This window comes from Dipodomys merriami, unplaced genomic scaffold, assembly GCF_024711535.1.
Source record: "Dipodomys merriami isolate MVZ:Mamm:240054 unplaced genomic scaffold, mDipMer1.0.p SCAF_33, whole genome shotgun sequence".
Lineage (NCBI taxonomy): Eukaryota > Metazoa > Chordata > Mammalia > Rodentia > Heteromyidae > Dipodomys > Dipodomys merriami.
The window spans coordinates 17999004-18024445 of NW_027204826.1; the positions used below are offsets into that span (position 1 = coordinate 17999004).

The window sequence follows — 25442 nt, forward strand, 5'->3', positions numbered from 1 at the left end:
CGGGGCGGGGTGAGGGAGTGCGGGGGGGGGGGGTCCGGGGCGGGGTGAGGGAGTGCGGGGGGAGGCGGGGTGAGGGAGTGCGGGGGGGGGGGTCCGGGGCGGGGTGAGGGAGTGCGGGGGGGGGGGGGCCGGCGCGGGGTGAGGGAGTGCGGGAAGGTGAGGGCGGCCCCGCGCCTTCCCCTCAGCGTGCGCCCGGAGGCCCTGCCCTGCTTCCGGCCGGGGACCGCGGCTCCCGGCGCCTCGCGCCGCCGCTCCGAGGCCGGCGTGCCCAACGAGAACAAAATCCGCGGCAAACTGGGTATCGCGAGACTCGGGGGCGGCGGCCGGAAGCGGAAGTCAGCCGGCGGGACGCACCGGTTGCCGTGGAGAGGGGCGGGCGGAGGCCGCTGCGTCCGCGCGTCGCTGGGAGGTTCGGCCGCCCCGGGCCCGGCCTGTGGGGTGAGTGCCGCGCCCGGGGGCCGCACGGCCCGGCGCCCGCCTCCCCCCGCGGCTCCGAGTTCGCAGACGGCCCGGCAGGAACCACCGGAAAGCCCGGCCCGAGCTGCGGCTCTGGAGGACGCCCGCGGGAGCCACGTCGCCTTCACGCGTCGAGAAGGGCTGGGAGGGAGGGCCGCGGGGGGAGGGCCACCCCGCGAGGAGGGCCGCCGGGGGGGAGGGCCACCCCGCGAGGAGGGCCGCCGGGGGGGAGGGTCACCCCGCGAGGAGGGCCGCGGGGGGAGGGTCACCCCGCGAGGAGGGCCGCCGGGGGGGAGGGCCACCCCGCGAGGAGGGTCACCCCGCGAGGAGGGCCACCCCGCGAGGAGGGCCGCCGGGGGGGAGGGTCACCCCACGAGGAGGGCCGCGGGGGGAGGGCCACCCCGCGAGGAGGGCCACCCCGCGAGGAGGGCCGCCGGGGGGGAGGGCCACCCCGCGAGGAGGGTCACCCCGCGAGGAGGGCCACCCCGCGAGGAGGGTCACCCCGCGAGGAGGGTCACCCCGCGGGGGGGAGGGCCACCCCGCGAGGAGGGTCACCCCGCGGGGGGGAGGGCCACCCCGCGAGGAGGGCCGCCGGGGGGGAGGGCCACCCCGCGAGGAGGGTCACCCCGCGAGGAGGGCCACCCCGCGAGGAGGGTCACCCCGCGAGGAGGGTCACCCCGCGGGGGGGAGGGCCACCCCGCGAGGAGGGTCACCCCGCGGGGGGGAGGGCCACCCCGCGGGGGGGAGGGTCACCCCGCGGGGGGGAGGGCCACCCCGGGAAGGGCCTCCCCGTCACGAACCTTACTAGGAGCCTTGGCCTTAAGCCTGCAGCGGCCCGCCCGCCTGCTCTCCCCCTCCCTGCTGGGCTCGCAGCTCTGCTGCCCATCAGGAAAAGCACCATTAACACCCGGATCAGCCGGCCGCGCAACGCTGCTTTTCGCTGTATCTTAGGCTCCTGATTAGCACAATGTCTGGAACAGCAGCCGGTCCTGGGGCACGAACTCTACTCCTTGGGCCAAGCTCCACTTCAGCTTTTTTGGTAGTTAACTGGAGAAGCCCAATGGCTTTATCGCCCGGGCCAGTTTCAAACCTAGATCCTCAGAACACAGACACCAGAGCCCAGCGCTGCTTCCGGCTTTTTCTAAGTGGTTAATTGGAGATGATCCTCAGATCTCAGCCTCCTGAGTAGCTAGGATGACAGGCGTGAGCCACTGGCGCCCCACTACAGTACTTTTTTTTTTTTTTTTTTGCTGGTCATGGGGCCTGAACTCTGGGTCTGGGCGCTGTCCCCCAGCTCTTCAGCTCAAGGCTTTTGCTCTACCACTGGAGCCACAGTGCCACTGCGCCACTTCTGGCTTTTTCTGTTTATGTGGTGCTGAGGAATCGAACCCAGGGCCTCATGCTTGCAAGGCAAGCACTCTACCACTGAGCTACCTTCCCAGCCGGACTACAGTACTTTTTTAAAGGGATTCTTATGGACATACTGTCAAAAATTGCTCATACATGTTTTTCATTATCTGATAAGGTAGTGTTAACTCTAAATTTTTCTAACAGATACATCTTAAAAACCGTACAGAATTTCAGGATGACTGACACTTCCAAAGCTGTTCCAAATTTCGAAGAGATGTTTGCAAGTAGATTCACAAAGGACGACAAAGAGTACCAGGAGTACTTGAGACACCCTCCAGAATCTCCCCCAATTATTGAGGAATGGAATAGCAGAGCCGGTGGGAACCACAGAAACAGAGGCAATCGGTAAGTGTGACTTCAGAGTAAACACGGATCTATCTGGGAGAGGACCTAAGGCCGGTGAGGGCAGCAGTGCCTGGGACAGAGTACCATCAGTGCTTGCCTTGAGGTATGGTCTTCGTGGTTGAAGTACTGAGGATTGGACCCAGGGCCTCCTGCATGCTAGGCAAACACTCTGCCACTTGAGCCACACCACTAATCTCTGTCCTGGGCAGGATAGTACACATCTGTAATCTTAGCACTCAGGAGACTGAGGCTGGAGTCACAAGTTCATGACCCGCCTGTGCTGAGTAGCTTAACTCTTAACTTCAAAACAAGTAAATGGTCCATGAAAGAAAAAAATATTAACCCTTTTTTTGTAGACTAGTATTTTTGGTTTTTTTTTTTTTGACTAGTATTTTTCTTTGCAAATATTTTTTTCCTGTGTTTATGTGCTGGTCCTGAGGCTTGAACTCAGGGCCTGAATGCTGTCCCCTTTTTGCTTGAGCCCAGCTCTACTTCTTAATTGTCCAGGCTGGCTTCAAACCACGATCTTCAGATTTTTGCCTCTTGAGCAGCTAGGTTTATCAGCCTGAGTCACCAACCCCCAGCTCTATAGTGTGGTTTTTTTTGAGTTTTGATCTGAAACGAACTTGAACTTGCTGTTTGACACTTGCTTTCACTTATTTGGTGCTCTACTATATCTGAGCTACACCTCCAACCCAAGTATAGCTTTATTGGTCAGTTGTGGGGCTTGAACTCTGGGTCTGGGCGCTGTCCATGACCTCTTTAGTTCAAGGAGAGTGCTCTACCACTTTGAGCCACAGCGCCACTTTTGGTTTTCTGGTGGTTAATTGGAGATAAGAGTCTCACAGATTTTCCTGCCCCGACTGGTTTTGAACTATCCTCAGATCTCAGCCTCCTGACTAGCAAGGATTACAGGCATGAGCCACTGGTGCCTGGCCCAAGTAAATAAATTTTAAAACTACAGTCTGTGTACTTGATTCCATAAAGAAGGCATTGGGAGAATGACGTGAGTTGATTCTAATCAAAATTATTAAATACATAAATGGACATATTAAAACGAAACCCCCCTTTGTATACCTAATTGATGCTAAAGAAAAAAAGGTACTGTTTTGATTTTGCTATACTTTGGAAAGAAGTTTTAAAAGGTAGAACTTACATTTAATAATTCAAAATAAAAGAATAACTTACCAGGCTGGGAAGGTGGCTCAGTGGTAGAGCGCTTGCCTTGCATGCATGAGGCCCTGGGTTCGATTCCTCAGCACCACATAAGCAAAAAGAAAAAAGCCGGAAGTGGCGCTGTGGCTCAAATGGTAGAGTGCTAGCCTTGAGCTGAAGAGCTGAGGGACAGCGCCCAGGCCCAGAGTTTCAGGCCCACGACTGGACCCAAAAAAAAAAGAATAACTTACCACACTGATGTTGTATAATTTAGAAGCCTTCTGTTTGCTTCAGAACTGTTGTGTGGCTTGGATTCAGTAGTTCCCCTTTTCCAGTAAAGTGTATCTAATGCCACGTTTGAAATCTTAGGAAAGCTTTGACTTAACTGGTGCTGTAACATTTTGTAGATTAGAAAATCCAGAAGTCAGATTCACTGGGCTGGGTTTCTCACGTGTATGCATGTGTGTTTTTCTTGCAGGTTGCAGGATAACAGACAGTTTAGAGGTAGGGACAGCAGACGGGGATGGCCAAGCGACAATCGAGCTAACCAGTGGCACGGGCGATCCTGGGGCAACAATTACCCTCGGCACGGACAGGAGCCGTACTACCCCCAGCAGTGTGGACAGCATGGCTATGGCCAACAGCCTCCCTATGGCTACTACTGAGGACATGCACGCGCGGTTCAGAGAAGCCATTTGCGTTGCCAGCGTGAGTCTATGTGCTGCATGCTGGTTGTCATTTTCCATCCTATTTCAGGGCCTGGGCTGGTAATTTTTTGGAATTTAAAACTAAAAAAAAAAAAAAAAATCTCCCTAGAATGAGGTTATGGTTGCTGGAATATGAATCCCATCCAAAACTCTATGAGTTAACATTGCTTGGCTTCTCGGATTCATTAATCCTACGGCTTCATAGTGCTCTGGGTTTGCTATGTTTTCCGTGTTTGATCTACAGAAGTTCTGCTTTCAACACAGAAATAAAAACTTGAAAATAACAGAAAATGCTTGCTTTTACTTTGTAGGGTAAAGGAATAACCACATTCCTAGTTGGGTTTTGTTTTGACCTTCTCCAGCAGTTTGCAGTGAATCTGTGAAGGCACAGTCAGATGACCCTGACGAGCCTTCAGACCCGCCTTGTGGTGTCACGAAGCCAGAGGAACAGCACTCAGGCTGTTTGGAGTCTGGTGTTTCAGTGTTTTCAATGTATGGTGCTAAATCTCTGATTGATTGTATGTATGTGTGTGTGTACGTACGTGTGTGTACATACATGCCATTCCCCTCGTTTGTACACTTACATATATTTTCCTGTTATGAGCCTCCTCATAATTCAAAAAATCCTTTGAAGATGTACTTCAGTCTTGCTTTTATTTTTTTTCAGCTTCCTTTTTCAATTTCTCTAAGATCTCTTCTGGTGTTGTAGAGGCCAAAAGCTTCACCACCTTTTCGCGAGATTTACCACCCTGAGCCAAAAGGAAAAACATGAAATGTTCCAAGCTGGTGAGGACAGCAGTGTCAAAGATGGTTTTCCCTTTTTCTTCTGAGGTTCTGGGTTTGACCTGAGAGCCTCAGGCTTCCAGGGCAGGGGCTCTGCTGCTGCTTGAGCCGTGTCTGCACCCTAAGTAAGCTTTCCTGAGAGCTGAGCTACACTGTCCTGCCACTTCTGCTTCTCTACTGGTATACCTCCATTTCCATACTAATAAAACTTCAGCATTTAAAAGTTCAGAATGAAAACCATTTAAAAATACCAAAACAATTACAATTTAGTAGCTTTGCACAAAAGTAATTCTAAATATAAACAAATTGCTATTTTTTTATTTTATATTTTTTTGGATTGGTAGAGCTCTACCACTTGAGCCACAGCGCCACTTCCATTTTTTTGTTTATGTGGTACTGAGGAATCAAACCCAGGGCTTCATGGATGCAAGGCAAGCACTCTACCACTGAGCTACCTTCCCAGCCCCAAATTGCTATTCTTTATATTGTTGCATATTTTTGGAAAATCCTAAATCCAAAATAACCACCTATCTGAATGCTATGATTTCACAACCAATGAAAAGATGTGTATTTACATGTGTTGAAAAGGATAAAAAACTAAGCAGGGCCAGGCACCAGTGGCTCTAACCTAATCCTGGCTACTTGGGAGGCTGAGATCTGAGGTTGTGGTTTGAAGTCAGTCCAGGCAGGAAAGGCCAGGATACTTTTATCTCCAATCAACCACCTAAAAACTGGAAGTGAAAAAATTTTTTGCTGGGCACTGGTGGCTTATGCTTATCATCCTAGCTACTCAGGAGGCTGAGTTCTGAAGATAGTGGTTCAAACCCGGCCCAGGGCTGGGAAGGTGGCTCAGTGTTAGAGTGCTTGCCTTGCATGCCTGAGGCCCTGGGTTCGATTCCTCAGCACCACATAAGCAAAAAGAAAAAAGCCGGAAGTGGCACTGTGGCTCAGCACTAGCCTTGAGCTGAAGAGCTGAGGGACAGCGCCCAGGCCCAGAGTTCAGGCCCCACGACCGGATCTCCCTCCTCCCCCCCAAAAAAACAGCCCAGGCAGGAAAGTCCATGAGATTCTTATCTCCAATTAAACACCAGAAAACTGGAAGTGGCACTGTGGTTCAAGTTGGTAGAGCGCTAGCCTTGAACTGAAGAGCTGAGGGACAGCTCCCAGGCCCAGAGTTCAAGTCTCACGACCAACGAAAAAAGAAAAACCAAGTGGAACTGTGGCTCAAGTGGTAGAGTAAGCACTAACTTTGAGCAAAAAAAAAAAAAAAAAAAATTCAGGAACAGTGCCCAGGCTCTGACTTCAAGCCCCACAACCAACAAAGCAGCTGATCAGATGGAATTTTAGGACTTAAATGCCACCCAGATTGAGCTGCAAGATGTAGCCCTGGAAAACCGCTTTAGAAACACAGCTGTGGCCGGCTCCCCTCCTGCGGTCTACTTCCGTACACCTAGGGTGGTGTAGCCAGGAGTCAGCCCCCGTGGTATCGAGGACTTAGGGACCTGCTGTCTTCCTACCGAGCAAAGCCAATGGGTGAACCAGAAATCCCTGCTGACCTTGCTCAGGGAGATGAGCAACAGGAACAATGTTTTTTTTATTTGTGTGGCCATGGAGGAAGTGAGCAAGGATCACCTGACAACAGGTTCAGGGAACAAATCTTGAAAGGAGGACACGGGGAACATGGTGGCAACCGGGGAATCTACCAGGGGTCTGGTGAGGACTGAGAAACGGAAATGAAGGAAGCTCAAGAATCCAGCGAGGTTTGAATGAATCTGTGAGCGAAAAGCAAACCGGCTTTCCAAATTATTGGAAACAAATCACTACTATAGCAATACCGACGGCGCGGCGCCAGGGGTTTACACGAGGCTCACCTTCTCCAGAACCACGTCGCTCTTGCGGAGGTCCAGGACCTTGGAAAGGAACCGGCAGAGCTCGGCGTTGGCCTCCCCCTCGGTGGGCGGGGCTGCGATGGCCACGCCCACCGCGTCGGTGGTCACATCTGGAACGAGACGCGGGGGGTCTTAGCGTCCAGGAACTTGTTCTTCCCGCAGCCAGTTTGCATTGGCCCGGCCCAACGGGGTTCACCGAATCCCTGTCGGATGGAGCAATGGCCGCTCCAGCTGCCCGCGCGGCAGGGACATCAACCGTACGGTCTCCCGGACGGACAGGCCGCGGCTGGGCTCGACTCCGGGCAGCGGGCGTGCACAAGGGCTAACGGCCAGGGCTCCGCGGGGGGAGCGGCGCTTCGCACACGGGCGCTGCGGGCTTCCACCTCGGGGAAGGCGGCGCGGGCCAGGAGCAGGTGCCTGGCTTCGGCCATGGGTGCGGTGCTGTGCGGTGTTGGCTCGCAGTCCCTGCCGCCGCCGCCCGGCCCGGCCCGGCCCGGCCGACCCCGCCCCTCCGTCCTCAGGCCCCGCCCTTCCTCCATCAGGCCCCGCCCCTCTGCCCTCCGGCCCCGCCCCCGCCGCCCTCAGGTCCCTCCTCCATCAGGCCCCGCCCCTCCGTCCTCCGGCCCCGCCCCTCCGCCCTCGCCCCCTCAGGTCCCTCCTCCATCAGGCCCCGCCCCTCCGTCCTCCGGCCCCGCCCCCGCCGCCCTCAGGTCCCTCCTCCGTCAGGCCCCGCCCCTCCTCCGTTAGGCCCCGCCCCCGCCGCCCTCAGGCCCCTCCTCCGTCAGGCCCCGCCCCGCCCCCTCCGGCCCCGCGGGCGCCCACAGTACCCGTGACGGCGTTGTGTCTGGAGCCGGGTTTGGCCCGGACGGCTACGGTGACAGCACCCCCCGGGCCGGCCGCCACGGGGCCCGCGGGAAGGAGCGGCCGCTCGGGCTCCTCGCCCCGGCTCTTGCCCTGCAAGGACAACGCCGCGCACACGTTACGTCCCCCCACGCGCGGCGCCGCCCGCCCGCGGCCCCCGAGCGCGTCTCCACGGCCTCCGGGCTCACCCCGAGCCCGCCGGCGCGGCCCCGCCTCCGGCCCCCCCGCCCCCCCGCCGGGCTCTCCACCGGCCTTGCCTTGCCCGCCGCCCCGGCCTTCTTGGGCATCGCGGCGCCGGAAGGACGAACGGAGCCCCGCTCGCCCGCTCGCGCTCCGAGCCGCCTCAGCCCGCGGCCCAGCGGCAGCATCGCCGGCCGGGCGGCCCGGGGCCGCGTCCCGCCCCCGGAAGGGCCTCTGCGCCTGCGCGAGCGGCGGTAGCTAGCCTCTGCGCCGGCGCACTGCCCGGACTGGCCAGGCAGGCCGCCCCCGGTCCGCACGTCACCCCACCGCCCAGTTCCGCGGCGGGGACCGATCGCGGGACCCGAGCGTGAGCCCGAGGTGCCCGGGGCTGCAGAGCGGCGCCGGCCCCGAGGTACCGAGGAGTCACCGACAGCCCTCAGGGCCGGGGCCGGGCAGGGGCGGCGGAGGGAGGGGGGGAGGCCGGGGCCCGCCGCGTGGACGCCCCGCCCCGCCCTCGTTTCCACCCGGGCCAGACCGAAGCCCCATTTCCCGTTGCCCCTGACTGCCGCACGTTACCAACCCTTCGGGAGCCCCGACTTGCCCGCCCCACGGGGCCTCGCAAAGCGCGGGACGCGGGCGGCCGCCTCCGCCCGGCCCCGCCCTGCGTGACGAGCCGCGGCGAGGGGCAACTCCTCCGGGCCCCGCCCCCGCCTCCGCCCGGCCCCGCCCTGCGTGACGAGCCGCGGCGAGGGGCAACTCCTCCGGGCCCCGCCCCCGCCTCCGCCCGGCCCCGCCCTGCGTGACGAGCCGCGGCGAGGGGCAACTCCTCCGGGCCCCGCCCCCGCCTCCGCCCGGCCCCGCCCCACATGAGCCGCGGCGAGGGGCAACTCCTCCGGGCCCCGCCCCCGCCTCCGCCCGGCCCCGCCCCACATGAGCCGCGGCGAGGGGCAACTCCTCCGGGCCCCGCCTCCGCCCGGCCCCGCGTGACGAGCCGCGGCGAGGGGCAACTCCTCCGGGCCCCGCCCCCGCCCGGCCCCGCCCCACAGGAGCCGCGGCGAGGGGCAACTCCTCCGGGCCCCGCCCCCGCCTCCGCCCGGCCCCGCCCCACATGAGCCGCGGCGAGGGGCAACTCCTCCGGGCCTCGCCCCCGCCTCCGCCCGGCCCCGCCCCACAGGAGCCGCGGCGAGGGGCAACTCCTCCGGGCCCCGCCCCCGCCTCCGCCCGGCCCCGCCCTGCGTGACGAGCCGCGGCGAGGGGCAACTCCTCCGGGCCCCGCCCCCGCCTCCGCCCGGCCCCGCCCCACATGAGCCGCGGCGAGGGGCAACTCCTCCGGGCCCCGCCCCCGACTCCGCCAGGCCCCGCCCCGCGTGACGAGCCGCGGCGAGGGGCAACTCCTCCGGGCCCCGCCCCCGCCCGGCCCCGCCCCACACGAGCCGCGGGGAGGGGCAACTCCTCCGGGCCCCGCCCCCGCCTCTCGGCCCCGCCCCACAGGAGCCGCGGGGAGGGGCAACTCCTCCGGGCCCCGCCCCCGCCTCTCGGCCCCGCCCCCGCCTCTCGGCCCCGCCCTCCGCGGCGTCCCGCCTGCCCGACGCGACCCTTTGCTGTGGGGAAGGCCGAAGGCCAGGTGGAAGGGCCGGCAGAGCGGCGCCCGGGTGGGGTGGGGTCCCGTGGTCCCGCAGCCTGTCCGAGCTGATGCTGCCGAGGCGGGCCTTCGCCCCCCTTCCACAGCCCCCCCCCGCGGCAGGCCCCGGCACTGGGAGCTCAGTGAAAAAGAATCCAGTCTCAGACTGCACATTGAGGTCCTCTTTTATATCACATTATTGTGACTATACAAACTCACTCACATCTACAAAACTGTACTATGCAATAATACATCGCTAGGCTATTATCAAACATCCTTATCTGTAAGCGCACTGGACATTTTTAATGCATTGGGCATTTATTAGACCTATGTTTAGGGTTGTTTCAAATGCTAACAACCAGGTGTTTCAAAACCCAAAAAATAAAGTCCATTTTAACTTTCCGAAATTAGTTAATAAGAATTCTGTAGGAATACTGACCCATCTTGCTAACCTTTAAAATAGTTAAAACAATTTTTTTTAAACTCTGCTATATAAACCAAATTATCTTTCAATTTCAAAACCATTGAAAGACCATGAGTCAGCTGATCTATGAAATTATTCAAGATAAGGCTGAACTATCTGTGCTTTTCTTTATACAATTAACCCCAGTTCTCTTTCCCCCTACGGTATAAGAAAATGAAAATTCTGCTTTCAAATCATGCAGAGATTTAAATCAGCATTTTTCTACTTCCTCTAAGAAACTAAAATGTTTCTTATCCTACAATTATAAATAGTCATGACACTCATACTATTTTTTTTTTGTGGTGGGTTATTTATGCTTTTGAGATGAGCCTGTACGGTACCACTTAGCACTATGTATAAAATATTATTTCTGGTATCTGCCCATCTTCGATGGAGGTCCCATTGTTATTGCCAGGGGAACTGAAGAAGAAGAAAACAGTCTTGTTCGCAGCAGGTGTCTCGTGCACCACTTTCTTCAATCCTTTTGTGCCGTAGTGAGAGTCTGGACCCTACACAAGAACGAAAGGCTTCTTAGCAATTTCACACAGGAGAATGTAGTTGCAGCAACTGGCCTGCTAGTCTACTATGTTCACTAGGTCAAGTTGACGTGCTCGAACTCAGGACCAGGGCGCTGTCCCTGAGCTCTTGTGCTCTAGCACTCTGGTTTTTTGGGTGGTTAACTGGGCTGGCTTTGCACTGCAGTTCTCCAATCTCAGTCTCCTGAGAATATAAAACTCTTAAGTACTTATTTACGATAAATGAAGATCTAGCTAACATGCTTATTTACAAGAGAAAAAAACCAGAATGCAGAGCTCCACCGCTGGAGAGCCGTGGCATGCCTCAGCTCAGCTCTATCAACCCCAACTTTCCAACACACTTCTGAGGAAGACCTTTCTTCTTAGCACAGTGGCGGTGAGCAGCAATGCTACCTAAAATCAGCAGAATACATAGGCTCCCCATTTTAAAGAACGGCGATCCTGTCTGTGCCTGTCAGCTTCAGGAACATTCCGAGTGGCTCTTACCTTGAGTGTTGCACAGGCGGTATAGCACACGTTGGGCAGGATCTCTATAGGTTCTTTGAACATGACCCTGAAAGTGTTAGCAGTCCCATCACAACTAAATCCGGTGTCATTTTGTCCCAGGGTTTGTTTCTTTTCATATTCAATGATCTGTAATTTTTAAGAGAAGTTACACATAGGTTAATCAAAGTTTTGTAGAAAATAATACAAAGCACTAGCAGTTTGCTCAACAGACTAATAGGTTCTCTGGCGTATTTTCTCTACATATCTCTCATCCCCAAAGATGGCTTTAAGCAAGCTGTCAAAATGGCTGCCACCTCGCAGTGAGGATGGGAACTGTGTCACCAGAGCTGGGCTCAGGAAAGAGGGCTCCCGTCAAAAACAAGCAGCTTGGCATGTGGATTTTATATGTCTGAGGAAAATGAACAAACTTTACTCCTTGCTAGCTGTGTCCTCTCCCTGGAAAACTCCCTTTACAGTCCCTGTACATCAACATCAGAGTGTTTTACTAAGATGGGAAAGATCTTCAAGGCAGCATCGTGTCAGTCAATGTTCCGCTCTGTGCCAGGAACATCGGGTATGAGCAGACAGGTAGGGTGCGCCAAGTGAACCCAGCAGGTGCACTGAGGGAACCGTGCAGGAAGCTGAGTGGATGATCCGTTGGAGGGACCTTGGAGTGTCCTGAGGACAGTAGTAAAAGCTCATATGTCACTTAACAAGTGCCAGGAGGGCTTCCATGTGGGGGGAGGCCAAGCATGCAGAGGCCGGTAACAAACCCGTCTTTCTGCATGCATTACATCAAACAGTAAGATGAACTCACAGGTGAAGCCTGAGTGCCACAGGCTGGACAGTTGCTGGAGGAAAAGGAAGCCCCCTAGGGCTGCAATCTCCAGTCTGAGCACAGGTACCATCACACAGGTGCATTTGTGAACACGGAGCCATGGGTGCGCCAGTTAAGTGTGCATATTTACATACACCAAATCAGTAAAAGCTAAACTAAAACATGAATGCAAGTAGCCCGGAGCAGTCAAAAGACACAGGATCTGGCTGTGGCAGATCTTTCAATTCTGGGGAAACAAATCTTTACTTTGCCTTGTCTGAAGGTTACTGTGAGACTCAAATGATAAAACAACAGACTGTGGCCGCAGACTGCCACGCACCTTCCCTGTGTCTCCACTGGTCCCCACAGAGTTATGCCGTGGGTGCCAGCTTCATGTTGGCAGGTGAACCAGCGCAGCCTCAGGAGGTGGTCCACAGGCCCAAGAGCACGCCTCAGAGTACAGCGGAGGAGCAGAGGGCATGCCTGGACACCTCCCAAGTCCTGAGTGATCGCAGGGCAACACACAAGCACACGTGTGCACGCAAGTACACACACAGACACCGAGGCTCGCTCGCTCATCTCCTGGAAAGGCACTGAGATGGAAACCTCTGAACAACGCCAGAGCCATCACCCCTAACAGGGGTTCTGCCAGCATGTGCACACTCAGTGCCAGGCTGGGGGGTCTGCTCAGACACTCCAAGCGGTGGGAAGCAATGAGAAGAGCAGGCGGAAGGGCGCTGAGGTGCTGATGGCCCCGGGGTGCCAGGGCTCTGTCTTGCACCCAGAGTTTTCGGGGCGGAAGGGCGCTGAGGTGCTGATGGCCCCGGGGTGCCAGGGCTCTGTCTTGCACCCAGAGTTTTCGGGGCAGAAGGGTGCTGAGGTGCTGATGGGCCCGGGGTACCAGGGCTGTCATGCATCCCGAGTTTTCTGAGGCCCAAACTTCAATCTCTAAGTGTACAAGGCTGCAAATTGGTTACTTGGACAATCACTGGAATGTGGACATCTCCCTGCTGCTGAATCTGTCTGTACCTGTATGTTCACTTGGTAATCCGTGGGACCATGAATAGACCCATACAAGCCAAACCCGACCACGGAGATTCTTCTGTTTACTGTGAACCTGAGAGAGAAGCCATATATTAAAAACTCCACACAGATTCATATTCTGGAGGTTTATAATTCTTCAAGTTATCTGGAACACCCAAGTTTACTCTCAAAAAGGAAAAATACCACAAATCAGGTACCCTTGGCAACATCACCTTGTCTGTTTATAAAAAAAAAAAACCCAAAAACTTATGCGCCCGGCACCGGTGGCTCACACCTGTAATCCTAGCTACTCTCAGGAGGCTGAGATCTGAGGATCGTGGTTCAAAGCCAGCCTGGGCAGGAAAGTCCGCAAAGAAAACCAGAAGTGGCGCTGTGGCTCAAGTGGTAGAGCGCTAGCCTTGAGCTGAAGAGCTGAGGGACAGCGTCCAGGCCCAGAGTTCAGGCCCCACAACCGGACTCCCCCCCCAAAAAAAAAAGACTAGGGGACATGGCTCAAGGAGTAGAACGCTTGCTTAATATACTCAAGGCCCTGGTTCAATACCCAGTGGGGGACTCCCCCCCAAAAAAGACTGAAGACTGTCTATGGAGGGCCTATCATGTTTGGCTGGCAGGAAAATAATGGTCAAGGTGGTTTCTACATGCCCTGGCTAGCCTAATGCAACACTCTGACAAGAGTGAACCAAGAACACTGGTAGTGGGAGCCGGGAGCGGGACCAGGTCACACGCCTGGACGTGAACACAGCTTTTCTAACTATACTACTGACAAAGTCCAGCCACGACAAAGGGCGGGCCTCCTCCCGTGCCACAGAGTAGAGAGTTTTGATGAGTGATTTTAGCAGAGTCAGAGTTTAATGGCCAGGATTTTAATTTTATTTCTAGGAATCATTTACAAAACTAGTTGAATTTTAAAAGCTTCTTGTTAAAGTTGCATCTGAAGACCAATGACAGAGTAAAGCTAGCTAACCATCCAGGCTGAGGATCTTCAGTGCTACAATTACGCTACGCTGAACTCGGCCTAGGGGCTGCCCCTCAGCTCTTCACCTCAAAGAGCGTCACTTCTGGCTTTTTCTGCTTATGTGGTGCTGAGGATTTGAACCCAGAGCCTCATGCATGCAAGGAAAGCGCTCTACCACCGAGCCACCTTCCCAGCCCCCATAGTTTTCTAATTTCTCCATCTACTTCCTTCCTTCTTCTCCTAAGAGTTCTTTTGATATCCATTTTCTAGCTACGTGTACTGAATGCTAAAAGTCCTTTACTTCTACTCTATTTACTAAAAGCAGTTAAATACCATCTTTTCCTACAGGTGCAGCTTTGGCCTCATTACAAATGCAGTCTACAAACGCATTTTAACCCAAACCAAACTCTTCATTTCTAGTTTTAAACTAATGTTTGATATAGGCTTGATATATGGAAACTGGTAATGATTCTGTTTTTACCTTTAATCTGAAGATTAATTCCTCAACAGGATTACATGCATAATTTTTTTGGGGGGGTTTCAATCCATTCAGAACCTGGGTGGCGTGGCTCATCCCTGTCGTCCTAGCTACTCAGGAGGCTGAGATCTGAGGATCTGGCCACTCAAAGCCAGTCTAAGCGTCTACAAGATTCCATCTCCAGTTAACCAACAAACTGCCAACTCAAGGTGCAGCTCATGTAATACAGCGGCAGCCATGAGTGAGCAAGCGAGTACTAGCGCCAGACCCCCAAAGCGTGCTGAGCCCCCACCGGGCAGGCAGTAGCTACTCCAACAAACACAAACAACACATTAGGCTTAGTCAAATTAAATTAATTAAAATACTAGCCTTATGCCTCTAAAGATAATGCCTGAAGCCCTCGGCAGCGGTGACCCAAAGTCTGATAGCCAAGTGAACCCAGGGGTTCAAAACCAGGTTAGGCAAACTAGCCAGTGAGACCCCATCTCATAAACAAACCAGAAGACATGGTGGTTTGTGGTCTGAGGCGAGGCTGAGCAAGAATGTGAGATTTTCTTTAAAACATAACGAAAGCAAAAAAAAAAACAAAGAAGGCAAGATCATGGCTCCAGAGGTAGAATGCCTGCCTAGCAAGTGCAAAGCCTCTAGTTCGAACTCCAGTACCGAGGGGGAATTAAAGTCTAAATTGTACGGGGGCTCCCCCCCCCCGCCCCTCCCACACACCGGCCCCCCCGGGCAGGCCACCTGATCCGGTCGCTGGTCCCGCTGTAGCCCCAGCGGCTCTCCACCTGCTGGAACCTGCTGACGCAGCACTCCTTGCCCCGCAGGCAGCAGCGGGGGCGGTCCACGTAGCCCACGCGGGGCTTCGGGTTCACGGTGAAGTGGAGGAAGAGCGTTACCACCTCCCGGTCCGACAGGATCCCAGACTGAGCGGGGCCTGAGGGACAGACACAGAATCAAATCCCAGCCAGAAAAACCACCCGACGAAAGTGCTATCAGGACACCTGCCTACCACGCGCAAAATCCTAGGTTCAAACCCAAGCACAGAAAAAACAAAACACAAAAACCAGCAAATATACGTGTGTATATAGACGTATGCATACATATACACACAAACGTTATTCTTAAGTCTCAAAAAGTCACAAGAACTAACCAAACAATCCCCACAAATTATATTCAAAAAGGAATCAAATTTAAAGGAAAAAATGCAGAAAATTAATAAAATTGAAGACTTATTTTGATAATGGCTTTTAATAAAGCCAGAAATTGGTTCTTGGGGGGGGGGGAGGGGACAGCATTCCTGACGTTTGATGAGATCAATTTTGGTAATTTCAAGGGGAGAATTTATAGTCAAACCTGTCACAAACTAGCCATAAAAATACAACAACAAAAAAAAGTTAAATTATGGACTCAGCCTGGTGATGTACAGGAGGGGCAGCTGCAGAGTCTCAGCCTCAGCCCTGTAACACAGACCGGAGGGCGGCTCACCCGCTGCAAACTCCTCAATCGTCATCAGAGGGAAACGGATCAAGGACAGCGCTTTTCCTAGGACTTTCTGTTTGTTGGCGAAAGTCACAGGCAACTGCTGTCTTTGACATTCTGCTTCTGCCCAGCGTACAACAGCTCCAAAAAGTCGGCTTTCTCGAATACTGAGTGTGTCTCTTTCTAGAACTGCACACAGTGTGTCTGTAGGGAAAAAATAAAAATAAATTAGGAATACTTTGCTCTTAAAGCAACATTCATAGACGTGTGCATATTAAGTGTCAGTGAAAAGCAGGATAGGTGTTATACTGGAAAATACTAAAAATACTAAGCTCCACACCATGTTCTTAAAAAAAAAAATTAGTGTACTGGTTAACATTCAAACTTATCACTTGCTATACCTGAAGGCTTAGGTATAGAATCCCTTTATACACTTATGCAAACTTTTATATATTCATGCCACATACTTTGCAAACTCAAGTCTCTGCAATACGATAAAATGAGCCACCAAAAAGGCTCCACATGAATCAAGTAAGTGGCCAAGTGCAAAGATTACAACTCACTCAGCTGGTGGCAAACGTTCACTCTGAAGCACTGGTAATGGGTTGGGCACGAGCGTGTGCGCTGACACGCTCGTCCTGAGAGCTTACCTTCTAGAGGGGAGAGGCACATGACTGCCCCTGACACTGGACCGAAGCAGGCGCGTCAGCGTGTGCTCACAGCACAGGCCACACAGGAACGCGCACACAAGCTCCCAAACAGCCAAGACATGTGGATGGGGGAGGAACCCAATAGATACCCAGCAAAAGAGCTTTCCAGAATGCTCCTGGAGGAAGACGTGCACACCAACACCAAAGCCATGTGGCACACAGGAGTGGTGCTGCAGAAAAGAGTTGGGCAGGCGAGGGGGGGAGAGCTGCAGAGCCGGAGTCCAACGGTGACAGTGGGTGTGCTGAGGAGACTACAGGGGAGGTCAGAGCGGAGGCCAGAGGGGACAGGAAGCTAGCCCCACGGCCAGCAGAGGTGAAACTGGCAGAGCAGAACTCGTCTGCAGGAAAGCTGGGGGAGGGGGTGGGTCAGGTCAGCTGAGATGAAGCCTCAGATGGGAAAACACGGGCACTGTGGACGTACCAGAACAAAGCGGCAAACTACCATCTAACGGGGCATTTTCCATCCAGTGGGAAAAAACGACTTTCAATCTACATGTTTCTACTGTTTGCTAATAACCTAAGTGAACACAAGCACAGTATATTTACAGAATGAGTGTCACAGTAAGAAATTACAGCTCAGAGCCTAGTAAGGGTCCCAAAACATGGAAGACTATGCTTTATAGACATGATATGATCTTGGGTCTTAACTAGATTTTAATTTTAGTTCTACTCTGTAACCTCAGCTACATGGAAGGCCAGTAATTCCAGACATTTGGACTGTAGGTGCATGTAAGAAGGACAGGATCCAAATAAAAATGTTAAGTAAGTGGATGCCAGTGGCTCAGGCCTGTAATTCTAGCTAGTTGGAAGGCCAAGAATGGAAGGTTAGTGGTTCAAGACCACCTTGGGTAGAGTAGTTCAAAAGATCCTTTCTCAACCCACAGCTGGGCATAGCAGCACACCTGTCATCCCAGTTACGGTAAAAAGCCTCAAGCAGGTTCATCAGAGTTCAAGGTGGGCCTTACATGCCACCTGGCATGGTCTGCTTAGAGTTCAGGGTGGGCCCTACAGGTGGCATGTGTCTGCTCAGCAAGGACAAGGACCTGATTCAAACCCTGCCCTGGCAAAAAAAAAAAAAAAAAGATCTTAACCGACAACTGGTTACATAAGTCTAAGGCCCACAAGGTAAGAACTATAAAGATTTAAAACTGCCGGCACGGTGGCTCACGCCTGTCATCCTAGCTACTTAGGAGGCTGAGATCTGAGGATCACGATTCAAAGTCAGCCTGGGCAGCAAAGTCCGTGAAACTCTTATCTCCAATAAACCACTCGAAAACCAGAAGTGGTGCTGTGGCTCAAGCAATACAGCGCTCGCCTTGAGCTGAAGAGCACAGGGATGGTGCCCAGGCCCAGAGTTCAAGCCCCATGACTGACCAAAAAAAGATTTAAAACCACAGGCTTAGTTGGCTCCTGCCTGTAATCCTGGCCACTCAGAGGCACAGATCTGAGGATCGAGGATCCAGGCCTGCCCAGGTAGACAAATCTTTGAGACTCTTTATCTCCAGTTAACAAGTAGAAAGAACTGGATGCGTGGCCCAAGTGGCATACACCAGCCACAAGCAAAAAAGCCACGAGCTTAAAGCCCTGAGTTCAAACCCTGGTACCAGAAAAAAAAACAACAAAGAGCCAGAGGCCTGGACTGGCATTCTCTCCTTCTACGGGACATTTCCTGGTCCTCTCACACAAGCTGCCAAGACCCGTTGGTGCTTCTCCGACTCCAGGCTTTGTGCACCTCCTTCCACTTGCGGCTACTGCCCTCTCCCCTTCACTGTTCAAATACTGGCCCGTTCTTTTCTCCCCACTCGTGCTGGGAATCAAGCCCAGGCTCAGGCATGACAGGAAAGCATTCTACCACTGACCACACACCAGCCTGAACACTGTCCATTCTCTGGTATCAGAGTATCCTCCATTAAGATTTTCCTAACAGTATCTAGGCACTGGTGACTCACACCTGCTAGCTACTCAGAAGGCAAAGACCTAAGAACCATGGTTCAAAGCCAGCCCAGGCAGAAAAGTCCATGAGACTTTCATCTCCAATTAACCACCAGAAAACCGAATGTGGTGCTGTGGCTCAAGTGGTAGAGCGCTGGCCTTGAAATGAAGAGCTGAGGGACAGCCCCAGGCCCAGAGTTCAAACCCCACAACTGACAAAAAGAAAAAAAAAAAACCCTTCCTAACACTACCCCAGCTAGACATAATTATGTTTTTCTGGAGCTGCAGTCATTTTCTATCCGGCCTACAAAGGGGAAAAGTCACATTTAGCTGACATCTCATTCACTGGGGTCACAGTCTATTTGTTTGATGCTGGGGAATGTCAGCGTTGTAAATCGTCTGTTCATGTATGTTCTCCTTTGATTCTCCAATTGAAGGTTTCCTTTAATTGGAAATGTTGACCTCCTCTCGAAATTTCCTCAGGGGACTAGCACAACAACACCCACACTGTGAGCACTCCATAGACTGCAAATGAAAGCGCGAACTCTGGGAGGTAGACTTCTGTCCCTTGGAAGCTCCTGTTTACACACATGCCTTGTCTCCGGCGGGCGGGCAGGGAGAGCAGGCTGTACTTACAGTGGGAGCTCGGCTCCGGGGACTCACCTATATCAATGTCAGTGAACCCCTCTGCACTGAGTGCGTCCACCGTGCTCTTGTCTATCGTGTCTAGACAGAGACTAGCAAGCTGAGGTTCATCAAATAATCGAGCCTAAACACATAAAGACACAGTTATCTTACTTTCATAGTTCCTTCAGAGTTGACGCTATAAATTGGTTTGTAATATACTAACACCTATTTATAATTAGATCTATAACTCATTCTACAACTAGAACATGAAAAAGGGAAAAATATAAAATTCCTCACTGAGATCCCAGACTCACATTAGTATTACCAATCCTGTTATTCATGTGTGCACTCTTTCTTACACATTGGAGTCTGATCTTCAACAAACTGTAGGTAGGAGAGACATCATCCACTGTGCACGTGAAGCTGACAGGTGCACTGCCCTGCCTGCAGTCCCAGACCCCAGTCTCCCCCCCTTCAGTACTGCTTCACGGGTGTGCGCCCCGGTGTCGGGTCCATCCTTGGGCTTCTGTTAGTGAAGGAAATTGAACCAAGGGCCTGAGGTTGCTGGGCTGGCCCTCTACAGCCAAGCCAGGCCGACAGCCCCTTCTCCAAAGGGTTGTTTTCAGATCTGGAGTCTCACTTGTCACGCTGGGGCTGGCCTGAGCAGGGCGCCACCCACTCCTGCGCCCCGACACGGCTGGGAGGACTGGTGCGGTCTTGTGCAGTCTTTTTATGCCACCCCCCCAGGTCTGGCCTCAAACCGGGACTCCCCCCCCCCCCCCAATCACTGCGATTACAGACACAAGCCACGGAGCTGAGTTGCTTCCACGTCTTCACGGTCATAGTGAGCCAGCCTGCCTTTTACTCTAAACAGCTCTCTACACTTCATGACACGTTCCTAAGGACTGAATACACAGACAATGCATTTTGCTACACTATTAGCTTAGTGTCTGACATATAATTATGCAATAATGTCCAAGGGATCTTCTTTTCCCTATAACTACAAATACTCAGAGAAGATAGTTTTTTTTTCCACATTTTCTATATGACTGCATGAACACTGAACTAGGAACGTGAGCTCTGGGCCCTGGCTTCATCCTGCTGTGAGAGTTTAGACAGCTCATTATCAGCCTAGGTTTTCATCTTCCCATCTGTAAAATGAGAATTGAACTAGAAGTCTTAGCAATCATTTTCTATACTAAAATTCAAGAGAATTACATTTGTTTTGCTTGAAACAGGTCTTCCTGTGTGGCTGCCCACGCTGGTCTCTAACGGACTCAGGTGACCCTCAGCCTGACAGGTGCTGGTACTCAGGTGCCCACTACACTAGGCAGGATCAGTTTATCAACTCAGAATTTAAGAACAATCTGTACAGCATCCTACAACTGAGAAGCAACCTGTATCTCAAGTATGAAATCCTGGCATTTAGCAAATGCTAAATAACATGTTAAAAAAAATGGTGTCTCCACAGGTATTTCCAGTTTGTTAAAAATCAGCATAGTTTACACATCTACAGTATGCACTGTACAGCCAGAAATGAAAAACGATCATAGTCCTCAATCTACAATAAGCATTCTCAACTAAGAATGAAAAAAGGCTGAAAACGTGGGAAACTTCACAGAACAATTCTCTCATTATAAAAGGACCCGGAACCCATCCCAGGTCCACTAACTCTGCCTTGCGTTGACCTGCGCGTCCCCTGAAAGTCTTCTGTTCTGACATACTTTCCCGCGCATATTGTAACAACAGCTCCACACACATTAGGCGTCTCCACTCACCTGTGTGAGCATCATGACGGCGTTGTCTGCCCTAAGACGCCTGGTGAGAAACTCCACTCACCTGCGTGAGCAACATGAAGGCGTTGTCTGCCCTAAGATGCTTGGTGAGAAACTCCACGCAGTGCGCTTCCAAGGCTGGGACGGCGTACTTCTTAGCAGTGTAAAGCGTAGTCATCACTGTTTCTGGGCCTATCTGAACTTCATCTGAATACAGAAATCTGGAAGGCAATTGGAAATTTGCAGAGACTTCAGCAAGCAATCTATCAGAGTCAAGCTTTGGAGGATTACTTTAAGATAACAAACTGAATAACAGTCTGAAATTTGCATCAGATCTGGCAGCCTATAAGACATGCGTGCAGGTCACTCCATTCTTTACTCTTTCCTGAGAAGGAGTGTCCCATTTTACAGAGAAAGCTAAAGTTAAACATCACGAGACACAATCCCTATGCCAATTTTTTATCCTAGGCAGGAAAGTTCATGAGACTCTTATCTCCAATAAACTTCCAAAAGTCAGACGTGGAGCTGTGGCTCAAGGGTAGAGCACCAGCCTTGAAACCTTGAGCAAAAAAAAAAAAAGCTCAGGTTCTGCATTCAAACCCTAAAAAGAGCACAATAAAACAAAAACAAAAAAGAAAGCTCACCTAGTTTGAGAATGATTGAAACATGTCATAATGCTAACAGAAGCAGCCATTAGGCAGTAATACATAACTAATCTTTTGAGAAGTACTCCAATAAATCATGGCTGCCAGGATGTATGCTTACATAGATTTGTTCTGGCATGAATCTGAGCCTGGTGACTCCCTCCAACCAATCTAAAGTGGTAGGGTTATAATAGTGTTAGTTTGAGGCCCAACTTTAAGGATGCCGAGAAACAGCTGCTTTTCTGTTGGGACTGCTTCTCTCTGCTGAGGAGACCGACTGAAAAGGGCGTGTGAGGGGGTCAGAGGACAGAAGGTTAGGACAGCTCCTGATGGCTGCAGCCCAGGTGCTATCCGGTCCAAGGGCTCTGAACAGACAGACCACCCGGAGACACTGGTCCACCCACACCTGGGGGAGGGGGAGGGCAACTGGGGCTGGTGAGGCCTTAGGTGTAGGAGTGATCTGTTCTGTGGAGTCTGAGCCTGTGGCCAGTGGCCTGTGGGGGAGGCAATGGTGTAGAGGGCAGGCAGGGCAGGAGGAGGTGAGGAGGGCAGGCCGGACAGGAGGAGGAGGTGAAGGGGGCGGGCCAGGCAGGAGGAGGAGGTGAGGAGGGCAGGGGGGCAGGGGCAGGAGGAGGAGGTGAGGAGGGCAGGCGGGGCAGGAGGTGGTGGTGAGGAGGGCAGGGGGCAGGAGGAGGAGGAGGAGGAGGAGTAGAGGGCAGGCAGGGCAGGGGCAGGAGGTGGAGTGGAGAGCAGGCGGGGCACGAGGAGGAGGTGAGGAAGGCAGGGGGGCAGGAGAAGCAGGAGGAAGAGGTGAGAAGGGGGGAGGAAGTGAGGAGGGAAGGGGGGGCAGGAGGAGGAGATGAGGAGGGCAGGAGGTGGTGGTGAGGAAGGCGGGGCAGGGGGAGGAGGTGAGGGGGGCGGGGCAGGAGGAGGAGGTGAGGGGGGCGGGGCAGGGGGAGGGGGTGAGGGGGCGGGCCGGGCAGGGGGAGGAGGTGAGGGGGGCGGGGCAGGGGGAGGGGGTGAGGGGGGCGGGCCGGGCAGGGGGAGGAGGTGAGGGGGGCGGGGCAGGGGGAGGAGGTGAGGGGGGCGGGCCGGGCAGGGGGAGGAGGTGAGGGGGGCGGGCCGGGCAGGAGGAGGAGGTGAGGGGGGCGGGGCAGGAGGAGGAGGTGAGGGGGGCGGGCAGGGGGAGGAGGTGAGGGGGGCGGGGCAGGGGGAGGAGGTGAGGGGGGCGGGCCGGGCAGGGGGAGGAGGTGAGGGGGGGCGGGGCAGGGGGAGGGGGTGAGGGGGGCGGGCCGGCCCGCGCAGGGCGCACCGCCCGGCTCCCCCGCCGGGTCCACTCACGAGTGGGCGCCGGCGCTGCCTCGGGGCAGAGCGCGTGCGCGTGCGAGCACTCGTGTGTGCGTGCACGCGCGTCCCCGCGACCTCCCCGCGGGCGGCCCCAGGCTCCACCCGCCTTCCCGCGGCTCCGGCCCCGTCACGCCCCGTCCCGGACGAAAAGGCGTTACAGCCGACAAAGGCGAGGGGCGCCGCGAAGCCCATCCCGAGCGCTCGCGCGGGGGCCGCGGCCTGTTAACGCCGGCTGTGCGCGCGGCGGGCGCGGGTCAGCGGGTCCCCCCGGCCGGCCCCGCCCCCAGTCGGTAGGCCCCTCCCCCAGTCGTCAGGCCCCGCCTCCAGCCGTCAGGCCCCGCCCGCCGGCCCCGCCCCAGTCGTCAGGCCCCGCCCCCGCCCGCGCTCACCGCAGCAGCGCGAGGAACGCCGCGGGCTCCACGTCCGGCAGCTCGATCTCCGCCGACGTGGTGGCCATGCCGCCGTTGAACATGGCGTCGAAGACGGCGCTGCCGGCCGCCAGCACGAAGCGGTGCGCGGGGATGCGCTGCGCGGGCGCGCGCGGCGCGGCGCCGGCGGCGGCGCGGGCCTTGCCCAGCACGAAGCGCACGTCGCTGAGCAGCTCCGAGTTGAAGAGGAAGGCGAAGCGCTCCCGCAGCGACGCCTTGGTCGCCTGCCAGTTGTAGAGCGGCTCCCGCGCCAGCGGCAGCAGCGCCCCGGGCGGCGCCGGCGGCGGCGGGCCCGGCTCCGCCTCGGCCCCCGGCGCCTGCTCCGCCGCGGCCGCGGGCCCCAGCGAGGCCATGGTGCGCCGTGCGGGCCCCGGGCTCAGGGAGCGAGCGCCCGCCGCCGCGCCGCCATCGCCCGGCCGTCCGCGGAGGCCGGCGCCGCCGCCCCCTCCCGCCTTCCGGAAGAGGCGTGTCCGGCGGCCGCGCGCGCGCGCCCGGCCCTGCGCGCGCGCCCCCGCGCCGCCCTCCTCCCCGCCCGCGCAGGCGCGCCGCCGCGTCCTCTGCCGGCCCGCGCGCCCCACCCGAGCCCGGAGGCCGGGGGCCGTGGGGACCCCCTGCCCCTCCCCCCAGCTCCCCCACCCCGCCTCCTCCCTCCTGCCCTCCTCCCCCCACCCCTCTCTCCTGCCCCTGCCCCCCTCTCCCTGCCCTGACCCCGCCTTCTTCCCCCCTCCGCCCTCTTCTCCCGCTTAACTTCTTGGGTGGAAGCGTTTGCTCCTTTTGTAGCAAGATCCAAAAGTCCTCAGCGATCTGGCCGCAGTGGCCAAGGGCTTCTGCCCGCCCGCAGGAAGCGCGGGAAGGTGTAAGGTAATTGGCTTACACTCCAGGAGTATTGATCCTAGCTACTCAGGAGGCTGAGAGCTGAGGATCGCGGTTCGAAGCCAGCCGGGGCAGGAAAGGCCGTGAGACTCTTTCATCTGAGTAGCTAGGATGACAGGCGTGAGCCACCGGTCCTGCCTGGTGAAGTTGGACTTTAAAAAACAAAGCAATGTGGTGGTGGTACGGAAGAGTTGAAGTAACTCCATTTTGAGGCAGCAGCCATTCTGTCATTTATGTTAAATTATGAGTGACCCAGAGCAAACATAAATTCCAGGAACTGACCTGTCTGTGTTGAAGTTAACCCAAGCTCACATAAATCCCCTCACTTCACAGATACCCCCTACTGCCCTTTATTGCCTTGGCCCAGATGGTCTGATAACCCCTATCACCCCTTACCTCCCTAGAGTGTCTTATTAACACATCTGGTTGCTGTAACTTTGTGGTTTTTGCCTTTATAAGCCCTGTGAAATTTCAGCTCCGGGGCCTTCCTCCTAACCTCCGCTGTGTCAGTGTGTAGGACGAGGCCCGAGCTGCAGCCCGCCTGAATAAAGCTTTGCTTCTGCATTTCGGAAGGTCTGACTCTCGGTGGTCTTCTTGGTGAGGGTGCTGCGACAGGGGCACAACAGTACTGGGGTTTGAACTCAGGGGTTTGTGCTTATTAGGCAGGTGCTCTGCCAGTTGAGTCACGCTTCCAATACTTTGCTTTAGCTATTTTTCAAATAGGCTCTCTCATTTTGTGTGTCCCAGATGACCTGTACTTAGATCCTACTTAGGCTTCCCAAAGATGACCCATGTCATCCCTGAAGATTTGTCTAGGCTGGTTTCAAACCAAGATCCTCCTATCTCCCTCCTTAGTAGCCAGGATTACAGGAGTAAGGAGTGCCCAGCTTGAGTTGATTTTGACACATGGCAAGACACCCAGGACCACAGCCTGTTACCTCCCCAAAGAATGTGATCATTCAGCAGCCGGGGAGCCTACGGGGCCTACGGGGCCTGCTCAGCTCAAAATAAAACTGAATCTGCTGCCTGCTGATTTTTAAAATGCAGCAGCAAAGGCAATTTGCTGTACCCTAGACTAAATCCAGCTTCTGTGATGCCCTCCTTCCTTTGCTTGTCACGGCTTTCTGGAATCCAGCCTGGGGAAAGTTCTGTATGTCACCATGTGTGCTAGTTTATAATTAGAACCAATGAGAAGACTTGGAAGAAAAGGGTCTACTGGCCAAAAATAAATAAAAAAATGTTTTAGTGGAACTCTAGAAAAAGCAGTCAGGAGAGATAAAGGAGAGGTCTAATTTAGGGAGCTAGTGAACGCCAAGAGAGGGAAGACATTCAAAAAGCATAAAAGGCAGCCACTAAACCCTCACGATTTTTGTATCTGAAGAGAGCATGGAGGTACAGCAGCTACTGGATTACCATCCTTTTGAAAGGGTGAGTATCC

General features: G+C 54.7%; 3 protein-coding genes across 4 annotated transcripts; 1 reads left to right on the forward strand and 2 right to left on the reverse strand.

Moving 5' to 3' along the window:
• The first annotated feature begins 331 nt into the window (after positions 1 to 331).
• Ramac (RNA guanine-7 methyltransferase activating subunit) lies at positions 332 to 4346 on the forward strand. 2 transcript variants are annotated; one of them, XM_070043351.1, is made up of 3 exons: positions 332 to 438; positions 2011 to 2211; positions 3845 to 4346. In XM_070043351.1, exons 2-3 carry the CDS (start codon positions 2042 to 2044, stop codon positions 4029 to 4031), a joined length of 357 nt encoding a protein of 118 aa, XP_069899452.1. In that variant the 5' UTR covers positions 332 to 438; positions 2011 to 2041; the 3' UTR covers positions 4032 to 4346. The 2 variants fall into 2 exon arrangements, with proteins under 2 accessions (XP_069899452.1, XP_069899453.1); XM_070043352.1 differs by having other exon boundaries at positions 337 to 438; positions 2033 to 2211.
• An 8-nt stretch (positions 4347 to 4354) lies between these two features.
• Positions 4355 to 8015, reverse strand: CUNH15orf40 (chromosome unknown C15orf40 homolog). The gene is made up of 4 exons (XM_070043350.1): positions 7864 to 8015; positions 7573 to 7699; positions 6728 to 6855; positions 4355 to 4822 (listed from the first exon to the last, which is right to left on the reverse strand). The coding sequence occupies exons 1-4, from the start codon at positions 7972 to 7974 to the stop codon at positions 4727 to 4729; spliced, it is 462 nt and encodes a 153-aa protein (XP_069899451.1). The 5' UTR covers positions 7975 to 8015; the 3' UTR covers positions 4355 to 4726.
• A 1559-nt stretch (positions 8016 to 9574) lies between these two features.
• Positions 9575 to 23499, reverse strand: Btbd1 (BTB domain containing 1). Its single transcript, XM_070043353.1, has 8 exons — positions 23093 to 23499; positions 20777 to 20933; positions 18974 to 19079; positions 15675 to 15872; positions 14931 to 15123; positions 12739 to 12826; positions 10893 to 11039; positions 9575 to 10379 (listed from the first exon to the last, which is right to left on the reverse strand). The coding sequence occupies exons 1-8, from the start codon at positions 23482 to 23484 to the stop codon at positions 10221 to 10223; spliced, it is 1440 nt and encodes a 479-aa protein (XP_069899454.1). The 5' UTR covers positions 23485 to 23499; the 3' UTR covers positions 9575 to 10220.
• Positions 23500 to 25442: the final 1943 nt, after the last annotated feature.